This window comes from Colletotrichum siamense (assembly GCF_013390195.1).
Source record: "Colletotrichum siamense strain Cg363 chromosome Unknown KSG_Cg363_contig01, whole genome shotgun sequence".
Lineage (NCBI taxonomy): Eukaryota > Fungi > Ascomycota > Sordariomycetes > Glomerellales > Glomerellaceae > Colletotrichum > Colletotrichum siamense.
In genome coordinates, this window is record NW_023501014.1 from 7,196,531 (window position 1) to 7,209,234 (window position 12,704).

A 12,704-nucleotide genomic window follows, 5' to 3' on the forward strand; every position below is an offset into this window, starting at 1 on the left:
GGGGGGAAATCTGAGGGATCGTCCACCACGAACAAGCCCGCGTTCCTGTTCCTCATCTAAGAAAGGGGATGCAGTGCAGAGCAGAGAAGTCTGTTCAGCTGGCTGGAATGCTGTTTCGCATTGGAGCTCGGGCGGTGGCTTTTGCTCCGGTTCATGAACCTCTCTGCCTCTGGAGGTAAGGCACTTACTTAGGTGCGTCAATTCCGCGGTGGACATCGGAGGGGGACCGTGATGAACAGTGCTCAGTATCTCTGGTACCTGCAGATGCTCGTGTTAGTGCTGTCTTAGGTAAGGCACCTGAGCTACTGCGCAGTCCAGTTTGACAAGCACACGACACACATTCACCTACGCACATAATTGGAGAGGCATGCTGGCCCATGCAAATGCAAGGCACGCCTCGCCCAAGACCTCGGCTGGCACAGCTCGAGTGAGGCGTTCATGGCATTGCAGACTAGCAAGAAGCAAAGCCACGCTCATCCCGCCCTGTGGCTGGTGCGCTCTATGGCATTGCCATGCGTCCTCCCCTCCCCCGCCTCGATTCGTCTCAACGGGCTCGATGCCCGGTAGCTGCGATCGAATTCCAGGCGGCCCCTATCGATAACGGCGCCAAAGCGGCCCTGGGAAACGTCTCAGTATGCCCCATGCTACTGGGTAGAAGCCTGTAATCCGGGGTTGCAGTGACAGCTCACACACACACACCTACCCACAGCTTGACAAAGTAAACACGAACAACACTGCAAACTGGGCTTTTGTCATTGGCTGCGCCGACGGTTCCGGGGCAGTATCATGATCTCTCTCATCTGTGGCGAGGCGGGCAGCATCGCATCGAGGGGCAATCGAGATTTGGAGATGAGGGGCCGAGGGTGGTGGTACAACACAGTAGTAGTGGTGTTTCTCTCATGTGCTGCGTAAGATGAGCAAGAGATTGAAGGGGTCCTCGAAGAAGAAAGGACACTGCAGAATAACATTGCAGAAAGCAATGTCGTTTGTAGGTCTGACTGCAACCTCGTGCGAACCCGGGAGAAAAAAAACTCTCAACGGTCGAGTTGATGCCATGCGACGATGTTGAGACAGTCTTTCGGGCCCGCGTTCGTTCGACAATTCATCAGCTGACGATCCGAGCGGCCCTCGCTCCATCGTCGCTTGTTCGATTACCTGCAATGGCTTGCTGTCCCCATCGTCAAGTTTGCGCGCGCCCTGATTTTGCTTTACACTCTCTCGATGTACCTGCGCACAAACAACACGACACATCCTTGGTGCTGCGTGTAAAGACGTGGATCGTGGCTCGCGCGTCGTTCATCTAACAGCCCTCAAATACCAGGATCAACTCTGCTCTCATGTGGTCGGTGAGGCCTGGCGAGGCAGGGCAGACGATGCATACAAGGGCACTTGGTGGTGGAGAGACTGACGAACAGCATTGTGTTGGGCAGAGACGGCACAGAGTCGAGAACACTAGTAGTGTAACACTGCGCTGGGCGCATTGCTGAGCAGACACACGACGAGTGTAGATTATTTTGGTGAAAAAAACGTCACTTGCTTCCGCACCCCTCCTTCCCGCGGAGGCATCGGACGGCGTGTTGAATAAGAGAGGGCGGTTTGGCGGCAGAGACGAGCAGGGAGGTCCCATGACGAACTTGCCATGCTGGCCAAGCAAGGCTGGTTGGCGCTGCTGAAGTCGCAGCCATGGATAGGGCGGCCACGGAAAGGGAATCGCGAACTTGGACGTTTAGTCTACTTGCGGGCCGTTCGAGGCTGCAGAACAGAGCGGAAGAACGGGGTCTTGCTGTGTGGTTCGCGACGAGTGGTCTGACTTCAGAGTGGTGGAAGCTCTTGTTAGCTCAGCTTTCTTCCCGTCATGCACACCATAGGGACCTTGGTAAGGTAGCTGGGTGTTCTGCGAGGCTGCATTAGGGCCGGCACCATGTGAGATGTTGGTTGCAAGCAAGCATTTACATATTGCGCCGGTGCCGCTGACGTTTGGGTCTTGCCATGATATCCGGGGGGGACTGACTAGTGCTCGTTGATGCCGACGATGATGTCTACCTTACTTTATCACAACCTAGACAGAAGCGGGAGCGACAGGAAAGAAGGAGCAACGGGGCCCGAAGTCCGTCATGTTTGTCCATGGGTTGGTTGGTTTTGTCCGGGGGTGTCGGTCGGTCTCAGTCAGCAGTCTTTGATCCGCTGCGTCCGTCTCGGCCGTGTCGTCCGGGCAGCCTGTCAGATCAGAGCCAGGCGTGGGTGGTGGTTGGCCGCCCCTCCCCCTATTTCCCGCGCGTGATACGGTGACATGGCTGCCGAGAGCAGTAACGCCCCGGGGACAGACGGGATTTGCCCAACAGCCGAGATCACCTCTGCTCGCCCTTTGCTGGGTCGGAGAGGCGGCAGTGGATTAAGCTACGGGCAGAACAGGGCCGCTTGTTGTGTGCTCAGGTCATGAGTTTTGCCCGACAAGGATTCCCGCCGTCGCATTGAGTCCCACAGAGGGTCCTGATATTGGGCGAGAACAACATGAGGCCGACCAACTATTCTTTTCTTCTTTTGCTATTCAACTTTCAAGGGGAGGAAACAGAGTTGCTAGGCTTGCCAGCTTTGCTTGATGCTTGACGGACGGGGGGCAAATTGGGCTCTGCTGGTTGGACAGGGGAGCTCACAGGGTGGTGCGTGTGGTTGGACTTTGCGGTTGCTGGTCGTCCAGAGTTGCATGGATGAATTGGCAAGCAAGAGACTGGATGGGGCCCAGACCGGAGGCTAAGAGGACGATTGAGACAGGAGGAATGAATGCCTTCAACGCCGACATGGATCAGAGAAGAGGCAGACAGCAGCTGAAGCGAGGGCTGCTTGCAGCAAAGAGCAGCACGCAGTTACAGGGCCAGTCCGTGCAAGTCGAGCAGCGGCCAACCCGGACCTCTCGGGAGACCAGCAGGAGTGGGAAGGAATCAGTCGTGTCGAAGTCGATCATCAAAATTGATCGAACGCGCTAGAGGGACAGCAGCCAGAGGTAGCAGTCCCCATTAATCATGACTTGATCTTGCCTTAAGGTAAATCAAGAAGTACCGGTTTGGTGTTGCATCCATAGAAAATGTACTTGCAGAGTACCCTTTCTTGTTGCGGCCTCAAAGCAAAGCCCGCCAGCGCGGTAATTTTCCTTCATCGTGGACCTTTCTCGTTATTATTATTTTTTTCCTTCATCGGCCGTCATCTTAATTCCTGGCCCTTCCCTCTCTCATCCTTTTCCCCTCTGCTCAAGCCTCTTCTTCTTCTTCTCTTCCTCTCCTCACCCTCCTTCCCCTCGGTCTCTACCCGTCCCCCTCCTTCAGCGAATCCCCTCCTCGCCCTGGAGAGACTGGACTCCCATCCACAGTGTTCTTTGTTTCCCATATCTCCGGGATTCAAACACACAAAGGAACAACAACAGCTTATTAGCATCTCATTAGCAAGGAGTGACGTAGCAAATAGGCTTCTGGCCGTTTGCTAGGTACTGCTGCTGGCGGAGCGCTACCTCCCGAATAGCCCGACGGACAGCCAATCGCAGGGCGGCGCCGCACTGTAAAAAGCTCAAAAAGCTCAGGCACCCTTCTGGACCGTCCACGAACAAAAAGAACCCGCCCGCGTACCTACCCGCGTAAGGTACCTACCTCGACACCCACTCTTCGCCGCCGGGCTACCTCACCCTCACCTCATTCTCGGTACAGCAACAGCAAGCAAGCAGCAACATTGGAAGAGACCCAGGCCTCTGTCTCTCCCTCTCTCTCGCAGCGCCCACCCGCACCAATTTTAAAATCACGGGGCGGCCCAATCCCATCGCGCGACCAACCGAAATCGACAATCTGTCTCTCGTCTTTTTTTTTTCTCACTCGCCCCTGGCCAGTGTTACAAAACTTGCGAAAGAGCAGCCAGCTCCCACCTTCATTTTCCCCCCTTTCCCGTCTCCCCGTCCCGACACCGATCTTCACCTTGAGATCTTTCCACGCGGCAGTCCCCAAGGCAATACTTTCTGCCCGACAACAATATTTCTGCGCCACTGCAGAGCCACCAGAGATTCGCACCTTCTCTCCCCGCCCTCATCAAGGCCATTCAACAATTATTCCTGCTTTTCTCAAGCATTCAATTGCAAGCAGCGACATCGAAACCGTCGCGCAGCTAGAAGTCACTGACGAAAGAGCGTGTCATCTCTGCAGCCCGCCTGTGCAGCCGACCTACACCACCTCGTTCTCCAAACTACGACCCGACACAACCTTTCCAGCCTTCCCGAGGGTAGCATTCTGCTTACAACAGCAGTCTCCAAAGTCCTGGTGAGTAATGACCGTTATTTCTCATCACAATCGTCGCAGGCCAGCCCAAATTCGTGGTTCCGGCACCTCGATAGCTCCAGTGGCTTGTCAAGCGTTCAATTTAGCGCCTCCTTGGGCTGGTCGTGCTTCCCATCAAACCCTCGGCTCTAAAGTGTCGGGCGCACAGCACTCGCGCCTTGGAGACAACTGAAGAGAGACGCAGGTGCAGGTGCAGCTGGTGGATGCCGGAGCCTTGGTTGGGCCTTGTGGTACATGGCCTGTCCCCAACGCCCTGCCCTGTCGGCTCGCCCTCTCAGTGGTCGCCTGTTCCGCGACCGCGTGTGCGCCACTGACACTCTGACCGACAATTCCCTTTTTCCTCAGACCTGCATCTTCTGTGCCTCTTCCAGCACTTCCGGCGACTCCATTGCAACTTGGCTCCGTTTGCTGACCGACTTCTTCTCCTCTAGCAACTTCAATTCCGCCCTCATAGAACTGCATCGCCTCTGCTTCTATTCACGTCAATTCCAACGAGCGCGTCTGGTCCTCTAGACTCTCGATACCCCCCTTTTTCGCTTTTCGCAAATCCAAAGCACCTGTTCCACACAGACTGCCAAAGCGCATCTCAGAGCAATGCCCCGGAGAATTGCGAATCCCTTCTCGACCTCCCATTCCCCCGCAATGCCGCAGACTGAGAAGGAAAGGAGACCTTCTCGTTCCGGCAACCGGATCACCAACTTCTTCACTTCACCAAAGGGCGCCAAGGATAAGGACCACCAGACTGCCCAGCAGGCTCTCTTGGCCATGCAGCAGCAAAATATTTCTTCCACCCAAATCACTCCCTCCACCATCTCCCTGCCTACCATCTCTCTGTCGACCGCCAACGCCAACGAGCCCGACAACAGCGAGCCCCCGACGACCCTCTTTTCGCCTCCCTCCGCCTTCGAGACGGAGAAGAAGCGCCGCTACGATGCTCAATTCGGTCCCCTCTTGCACCCTAGCCACCGCTACGTGAGCAAGTCCAACGATGGAAAGCCTCTCGACCCGCCCATCATTGATGAGCCGCCTTACTACTACATCCTCACTACCTACATCAGCTACCTGCTCCTCATTCTCTTCGGCCATGCTCGCGACTTCTTCGGCAAGAGGTTCGGCGACAAGAAGCACTACCAGGCTCTCAAGCCTCAGAACGGCTATGCGCCCTTGAACGAGGACTTTGACAACTTCTACGTCCGCCGACTCAAGATGCGCATTGACGACTGCTTTGCCCGACCCATCACCGGTGTTCCCGGCCGCTACATCACCCTCATGGACCGCGAGTCCAGTGACTACAACAGAACCTACAACTACACCGGAACCCACACCGAGACCCTCAACATGAGCTCCTACAACTACCTTGGCTTTGCCCAATCCGAAGGTCCTTGCGCCGATGCCGTCGAGGAGTGCGTCAAGAAGTACGCTCTCAGCACCTGCAGCCCTCGCGCTGATGTTGGTACATCTGACCTGGCTCTTGAGGTTGAGAAGGAAATCGCCAGCTTCGTCGGGAAGCCCGCTTCTATGGTCTTCTCGATGGGTTTCGTCACCAACGCCTCGTCCTTCCCTGCTCTCGTCTCCAAGGGCTGCCTGATTCTCTCTGATGAGCTCAACCACGCCTCCATTAGAGTCGGTGCTCGTCTGTCCGGTGCCGTCATCTCGTCCTTCAAGCACAACGACATGATCGATCTCGAGCGCAAGCTCCGCGAAGCCATCTCTCAAGGACAGCCCCGCACTCACCGCCCGTGGAAGAAGATTTTGGTTGCCGTCGAGGGTCTCTACTCCATGGAGGGAACCATGTGCGACTTGCCCGGTATCATGTCTTTGAAGGACAAGTACAAGTTCTACCTCTTCATCGACGAGGCTCACTCCATTGGTGCCATCGGTCCCCGCGGACGTGGTGTTTGCGACTACTTCGGCATTGACCCTAACCGTGTTGACATTCTCATGGGTACTCTCACCAAATCTTTCGGTGCCAACGGTGGATACGTCGCTGCTGAGAAGTCCATTATCGACAAGCTGAGGAGCACCAACGCCGCTACCATCTACGGCGAGTCGCCCGCCCCCTCGGTTCTCATGCAGATTCTCGCTTCCCTCCGTCTCATCACTGGCGAGCTTTGCCCTGGTCAAGGTGCCGAGCGTCTGGAGCGTATTGCTTTCAACTCTCGCTACCTCCGCCTGGGTCTTAAGCGTCTTGGCTTCATCGTCTACGGCCACGACGACTCCCCCATTATCCCCGTCATGCTTTACAACCCTGGAAAGATGCCCGCATTCAGCCACGCGATGCTTAAGCGCAAAATCTCTGTCGTTATTGTCGGCTACCCCGCTACGCCTCTCATCAGCTCCCGCGCTCGTTTCTGTGTCTCTTCGGCTCACAACAAGGAGGATCTCGACAGATTGCTCCAGGCTTGTGACGAGATCGCCGACCAGCTCCAGATCAGATTTTCCACTGGTGTTGCTGGTGGCGCCGAGCCCCTCCCCGAGGGTGTCACGCCCGAGACGGAGAAGGAGTGGCGCAAGGCGAACGGTCTCGAGGGCGTCTACAAGCCTCCCCGCTGGAAGCTTGAGGACGTCATTGCCCGCGGTGTCCAGGACTGCAAGACCATTCTGCGATAAAGCATCCGCCCTTTTCATGTTCAAAAATGTTTGGCGACGAGTACACATTTCACGACTGCTTTGACTATTTGGTCAGACGCTGACGAGGTGCGGACTGGACGGGGAAACGAAGCAACGTCCTTTGATGGCGGGGGGAGATGGAGTTCGGTGCACTGTATTCACTTCTGTTGGCATCGGCTTGTTTGCATGATACCTATGATATCGAGTGTCGTGTGTCTCTTATTCCTTGACTGGGATGCCTGCATGGCAATGGCGTTACGGGAGTGATGGTTGGATTAGCGAACGAATTCATGTGCCACGGCACCGAAACTATATAAATATTAGTATTAGGCTCCTCGGAGCTGAGAAATTTAGACAACTAAGGCACCTTAGAATAATGTACACACAATTCTTGAATCATTGAAAGTTCTGCTACATCTTGGCTGTGAAATCAATACCCTGGGGGAAGAGGGAAGTTTACTATGGGGAGGGGACCGCAGTCTGATGCCCCGGTAAGAGTAAAACCAAACTTGTCCTGGTCATGATGGCTGAGGATATTTTGCACTGCGTCTCGACGATGTTGGTAACGCCACGAGGCTTGATCTTCTTGGTCGTGGATAACTTGCAACGTCCATGTCGACAAAGCTATTTCTTGGGTAGTCATCTCAAGTATACCATCATTAGACGAAGCCACTGGTGGTCTACACATCCTTGAGCTGAAAACATTAATGGGGTGGGAGGTGGAAAGCCGGTCCATTCCGCCGCTAAAGAGATGCTAAGTACAACCAGCATGGCAACGACACCACATGAACAAGCCTCCTACTCGGCAACAGCTCTCTGACGGGAGCTTTCCTCTTGAAGAATCCTACTCATGCTTTCACACCAGCTGCTCTGGCTCGCAGCTCCCCGTTCCTTCTGTTCCTGGCCAAAAGGGATGCTACGACCAGGCCATCCCACTCTGCTCTTGCCCCATCCCTCTTGCCCCCAGGGCAGGTTGCTCCTGCCAAGGTGAACTTGGATGAAGTTGCTCCTTCCTTCTGTCCAGAACAAACCTGAAAGTACGTACTTATTATTGCGATGGCTCAAGTACCTAGAATTCGACCTGTCTCCACGTCAACCCGCGTCTCTGTTTTGATTCCTTCCACCTCACCACCTCATCGTCGATTGTTCACCACCCTTCATCCACCCCAAACATCACCAGCCCCGATCACACCCAGGAACAAATCTTTGCCCTCGTCATCTCTACCTTGAACATCCGGTATTCTTGTTTTGTGCCGTGTGTGGGATTTTTGGTCTTGCTTTCTTACCACTCGTCTCTTCGTCGACATCGGCACTTTCGGCCGCAGCTTTGGCGCCTTCCTCCAGCACGAAGCCGTCTCAAGACAACTAACAGCCGAACTACTGACAATCGAGCCGCACGGTTCTTGATCGGACAGTCCCTATGGCGGACGGTTACCTCCGGCGCGGCCCTGAGCCGGCTCGACTTCTGCACCCTCGGCGGATTGGCGGTGCTCGAGAGGCTTCACGGCACCGGGACGGTTCTGGTGATCACATCCTTCCGCCCCTGCGGCCTTCCTCCTCTGGTGATAAACACACTTACACTTCTGCATACTTTGAGATCATGGGTCACCAGGGCGGTTCTTACACCCATGTCGCTGCTCAGCATTCTCGCTCGGCCAGCACAGGTGGTGGTGGTGGCCGGCAGGTCGCCTCTGATGCAGGCCATAAAACCCGAACCACCTCGTCATCGGCTAACTTCCCGACTGTTGGCACTCCTTCCAAGAGTTCTCAGCCGGAGCTTTCGTCACAAGTTGATGGACTGTCTCTTTCTAAGGTGCCGCGCAGCCAAATGATACGTGATACACCCTCCAGCAGTGCAGTCGCGGGATCATCATCTCAAGATATTGGCAGACCCTCTTCTAAGGCAAACAAGTCTAAAGTCGAATTTGGAGAGCAAAGCCTCTTTGTTGAACAACATGGCTCGCATCCTCTGGTTAACAACCCGCCGGTTCGTCATGGACGCTTCCCAGATTCATCCCCTTTCAGAATCCCATCATCTCCCCACCGCGATTCTGACGACAAACACCCAATGCGGAGAGGACCCCGGAGTCACCTCGTTGAAGACAGCGTATTGCCTCGGAAAGATCTCCGCGATCTTCTATTCCCCGACGATGAAGATAAATCCGTCAAGAGATGCTCGACGCGAGGAGTATCGGGCTTTGCTGTCGAAGATGACGAGTCCGAAGATGAAGATGACCGTGTCAGACTTCAACTCGATGTCATATCGAAAGGGACGGCTTCGAAAGGAACAACGTCTAACAGCAAAAATATGGCAGCAGCTGGAACAGTGAGCCGCAGCAACCGTCGAGCAAAGTCAGCTCCAAAGTCAACTGCCAAGAAGAACAATACGTTCAGTCTTCGACCTTCGGTAGATTTAAACGCATCTGCTTCCTCTACCCGCATTCGAACTGGCGGAGACACGAGAGGCATCGACCAGGCGAGTCGACCGAGCACGCGTCCCGCTCCGTCCACACACGCTACCACTCAGACGAGTCAATCGCGTTCAGGAAACCCTGGAAGCTCAATGGGACTCAGCGTGACAACAAGAATGGCTATAAGAGCAGCCAAGCCTCAAATCCGAGTCGTCACAGTGCAGAGGACCGCTTCGGAACAGAGAGCCCAGGATGCACGTCAAGACCAACCCACTTCAAACGCCTAGAATGCTTTGCCCAGGGAAACCTCATCGACGAGAGCACAGGCTCCAAACCCACAGCAAGGGGGCACTTCTCGCAGGGTTGACCTGCGCAGTTCAACAACTTCAAATGCCGGTCCTGCTACGGAAGCCCCTTTGAGGCGCGAGGCGCATCGCGCAGCCAGAGAGCCCCCGAGCTCCTCGGTTCCCTCTACGACTAGTGTACGTTTATCGCCTCGTACCAGATTTGTTCCGTCTTTTCGAAGACGACGTGGCAACAAGCCTCAGGTGTTGAATCAGCGTAGCGTGGACCCCAACACTCTGGGCTTAATACCCATAAACACCCTGCCAGGCCCTCTCTACGAGCCTGACTTTCCAGTGGCTAGGGTCCCAGATAGAGGAAGCTACGCAGGATTCCCGCATGATAATTCTCCGCTCACCAACAGTCAGTCGACTCCAACGAGAGCGGCTGGTAGCAGACGTCGAAGCAACACGCTGCCCAATCCACCCACCGTCAATGAGCTCGATCATGGTGATTCGCAGTTTGATGGTAAGAGCGGCCTCAGACTTGCGCCCAAGCTTTGGCTAACGAGATGATATAGAATCCTGCGCTGACTTTTGCCCGTCGACACCTGGCCTCCATCAGAGCATCGACATTCAGAACCGAGCGTCACCGGTCGTCGTATCTCAAACGTTGTCCGACGACGAGGGATCAGCCCACCGTCGATCTACCTTTCGGCAATTAGAAGATCCTCACACTCCCATGAGGAAGGGTAGAGCCCGCGTATTCACTGGAAACCTACAGCCAGTGTCTGAGACGAAGATTGTCGAGGGGTTCAGGTCACCTGATGGTTGGCGTCGCGCCCCCAAACGAATTGCCGAGAGAGTGTTGAGCCCCCTATCATACAACAAGGGACCCGAGAGAAAGCGATCGGTGAAGAGAACCGAACAGAAGTCCCGAAGCGAAAATCAGAATCAGCGGGCCAAAGGCAGAGATACAGTGGCGGGTCAAAACGCGCAGTCAACCATGGTTCAGCATATTGTCAACATTGCCGACAGATTGGATGGCAACGAGGCAGTTGCCGCAAGCGACCAGGATAGCAACGGAGAGGATGACGAAAGCCCCAGAGGCTACACTCACAACGCTTCCGATCATGTTAAGACTCAACATCGACCCATGGGCCCGATGGAAAAGAAACGAAGAAGCGGCATCGCCCAACTGCAGAACCAGCGTGAAGCTAAGAAAGAGAAGAAACTCCCCATTGTGTCTTCTCCGGCAGAGAAGTGAGTTGATTCAAATGCTCCGGCAGCTGGTAAGTATGAAAGCAGTCGCAATGAACGTGTCGCATACGCCACAGCTGACATTTTACTTAGCACTGACAAGTTGCGGCAAAGACATGTTGGAAACGAGAGGAACTGAAATTATGAAGTGACTGGAGTTGAATTGTTGGATCAACCCATTGCGTGGTCGTGTACGGATACGGATTGGAATGGTTGTTGGAAACGTTGAAGCATGGAAGAAGAAGAATTTTTACCCATTGTCGGTATACTGGCGAAGACCAGGGTTGGAGAACATAGTTCTGAACAAGAGTCCCCATAGGCATTCATGATAGCAATCACTCTCTACTCCACGAACATCGCAAGTCCTGAGCGTACAGAGCATACGGTGTCACTTTTAAGCGTCGCCTTTCCAGATTATATGATTTGACTCTTCAGCACCCTGTGTGTACACGCACGCCTGTGAGGACGAGAAAACGACAAAAAGTGAATCTCGCATCATCAGAAACATCAAAAAGTATACACAGTGCCCAAGGCCAGAATCGAACTGACGATCTTCTCATTTCGGACCGGAGAACCGGATACTAGTGAGACGCTTTACCACTGAGCCACTCGGGCTTTACCTGTGTGATGGAAACGAGAAGCAAAGTGGAATATGATGGCTGTGGGTGTGGACCGGGGCAGGGAGACCTAAGTCGTGGAGGCGTGTGGGTTGGTTGACTCGAGAACTCAAGCGGGGCGGAAGATTGCAGATAGAAAGAGACGACGCCCGGATAGGCAACTCAAATTCGAACAATCTGGAGCGGGTCTTCATTCGGATCCGAGCAGAGGTATGTGGGAGAGGACGGGAGGGGAGGATCTAACTGCGAGTCAAGTAATGGGCTGAAGTCCGATCAGCCTATATCAAACCTTAATACAGATAAAAGCCGTGCTTATGTTATCTTCTACCCTTTAAGCCTAGCTATATCTAATTTGTAGAGGTTTACGCTACACTATGAAAATTCTGTTTATACTTTAATAAATACCTACTATATATTATAATACTATTTATAATAACTAAGAAAGTTTTAATTTAGGTTTATAAAAATATTATTAATAACTTTAATAACTTATAGATAACTTACTATATAAAATTATATAGGAGGAAGAATATAAGTTTATTCTTCTTTTACTTATTAACTATCCCTAATAAAATTAACTTATTATAATTAAACTTATTAGAATACTTATTACTAAATTAATAAACTAAAAAATAAAATAGAAAGTTAACTTTATTACTCTTATAAGAAAGTATAAATAATACTTCTAAATTACTATTAATAATATAAGCTTTAATATTAGATCCTTAGATAAGTCTAAGGATAAATACTACTACTAAATATTTATCTATTAAATTACTATATACTTCTTCTCTAAATTTAGTAATATTAAAAGTATTAATATTTATAAAAAGGACTAAAAAAAACTTTATAAGAAGCTTAGACGTAATAAGAAGATAAAAGAGGTTTAGAATAAGCTTAACGAGCTAGATAAATACGAAGAATATAAGAATAAAGTAATCGTAGCGATCGCTGTAATCCTCCCTAACTATTAAAGCTAACTAGGGAGCGAGAAGTGAAGGGAGAAGGGAAAAGGGGGGGGGGGTTATAAGGGTAGCCTGCGTGCTAGCAGAGTTTCTAAAAAGTACACTTTAATACACTATGTCATTTCACAGTGAAAGCCGTGCTTATGTTAATTTGACCGGGTTGCTGTGGTGCTGTTTTTGGGTTGTTGGGTGGTTTTATTTGGGGGGATGGGGGATGGATGATTTGCATGGAACACTTCCAGAAACT

General features: G+C 52.6%; 2 protein-coding genes across 2 annotated transcripts; both read left to right on the forward strand.

Moving 5' to 3' along the window:
* Positions 1–4,955: 4,955 nt before the first annotated feature.
* lcb2 (Serine palmitoyltransferase 2) lies at positions 4,956–6,923 on the forward strand (the record flags this gene model as incomplete). Its single annotated transcript, XM_036633671.1, has 1 exon — positions 4,956–6,923. The coding sequence occupies one exon, from the start codon at positions 4,956–4,958 to the stop codon at positions 6,921–6,923; it is 1,968 nt and encodes a 655-aa protein (XP_036502303.1).
* A 3,698-nt stretch (positions 6,924–10,621) lies between these two features.
* On the forward strand, positions 10,622–10,882 carry CGCS363_v001823 (uncharacterized protein; the record flags this gene model as incomplete). The annotated part of the gene is made up of 1 exon (XM_036633672.1): positions 10,622–10,882. One exon carries the CDS (start codon positions 10,622–10,624, stop codon positions 10,880–10,882), a length of 261 nt encoding a protein of 86 aa, XP_036502302.1.
* Positions 10,883–12,704: the final 1,822 nt, after the last annotated feature.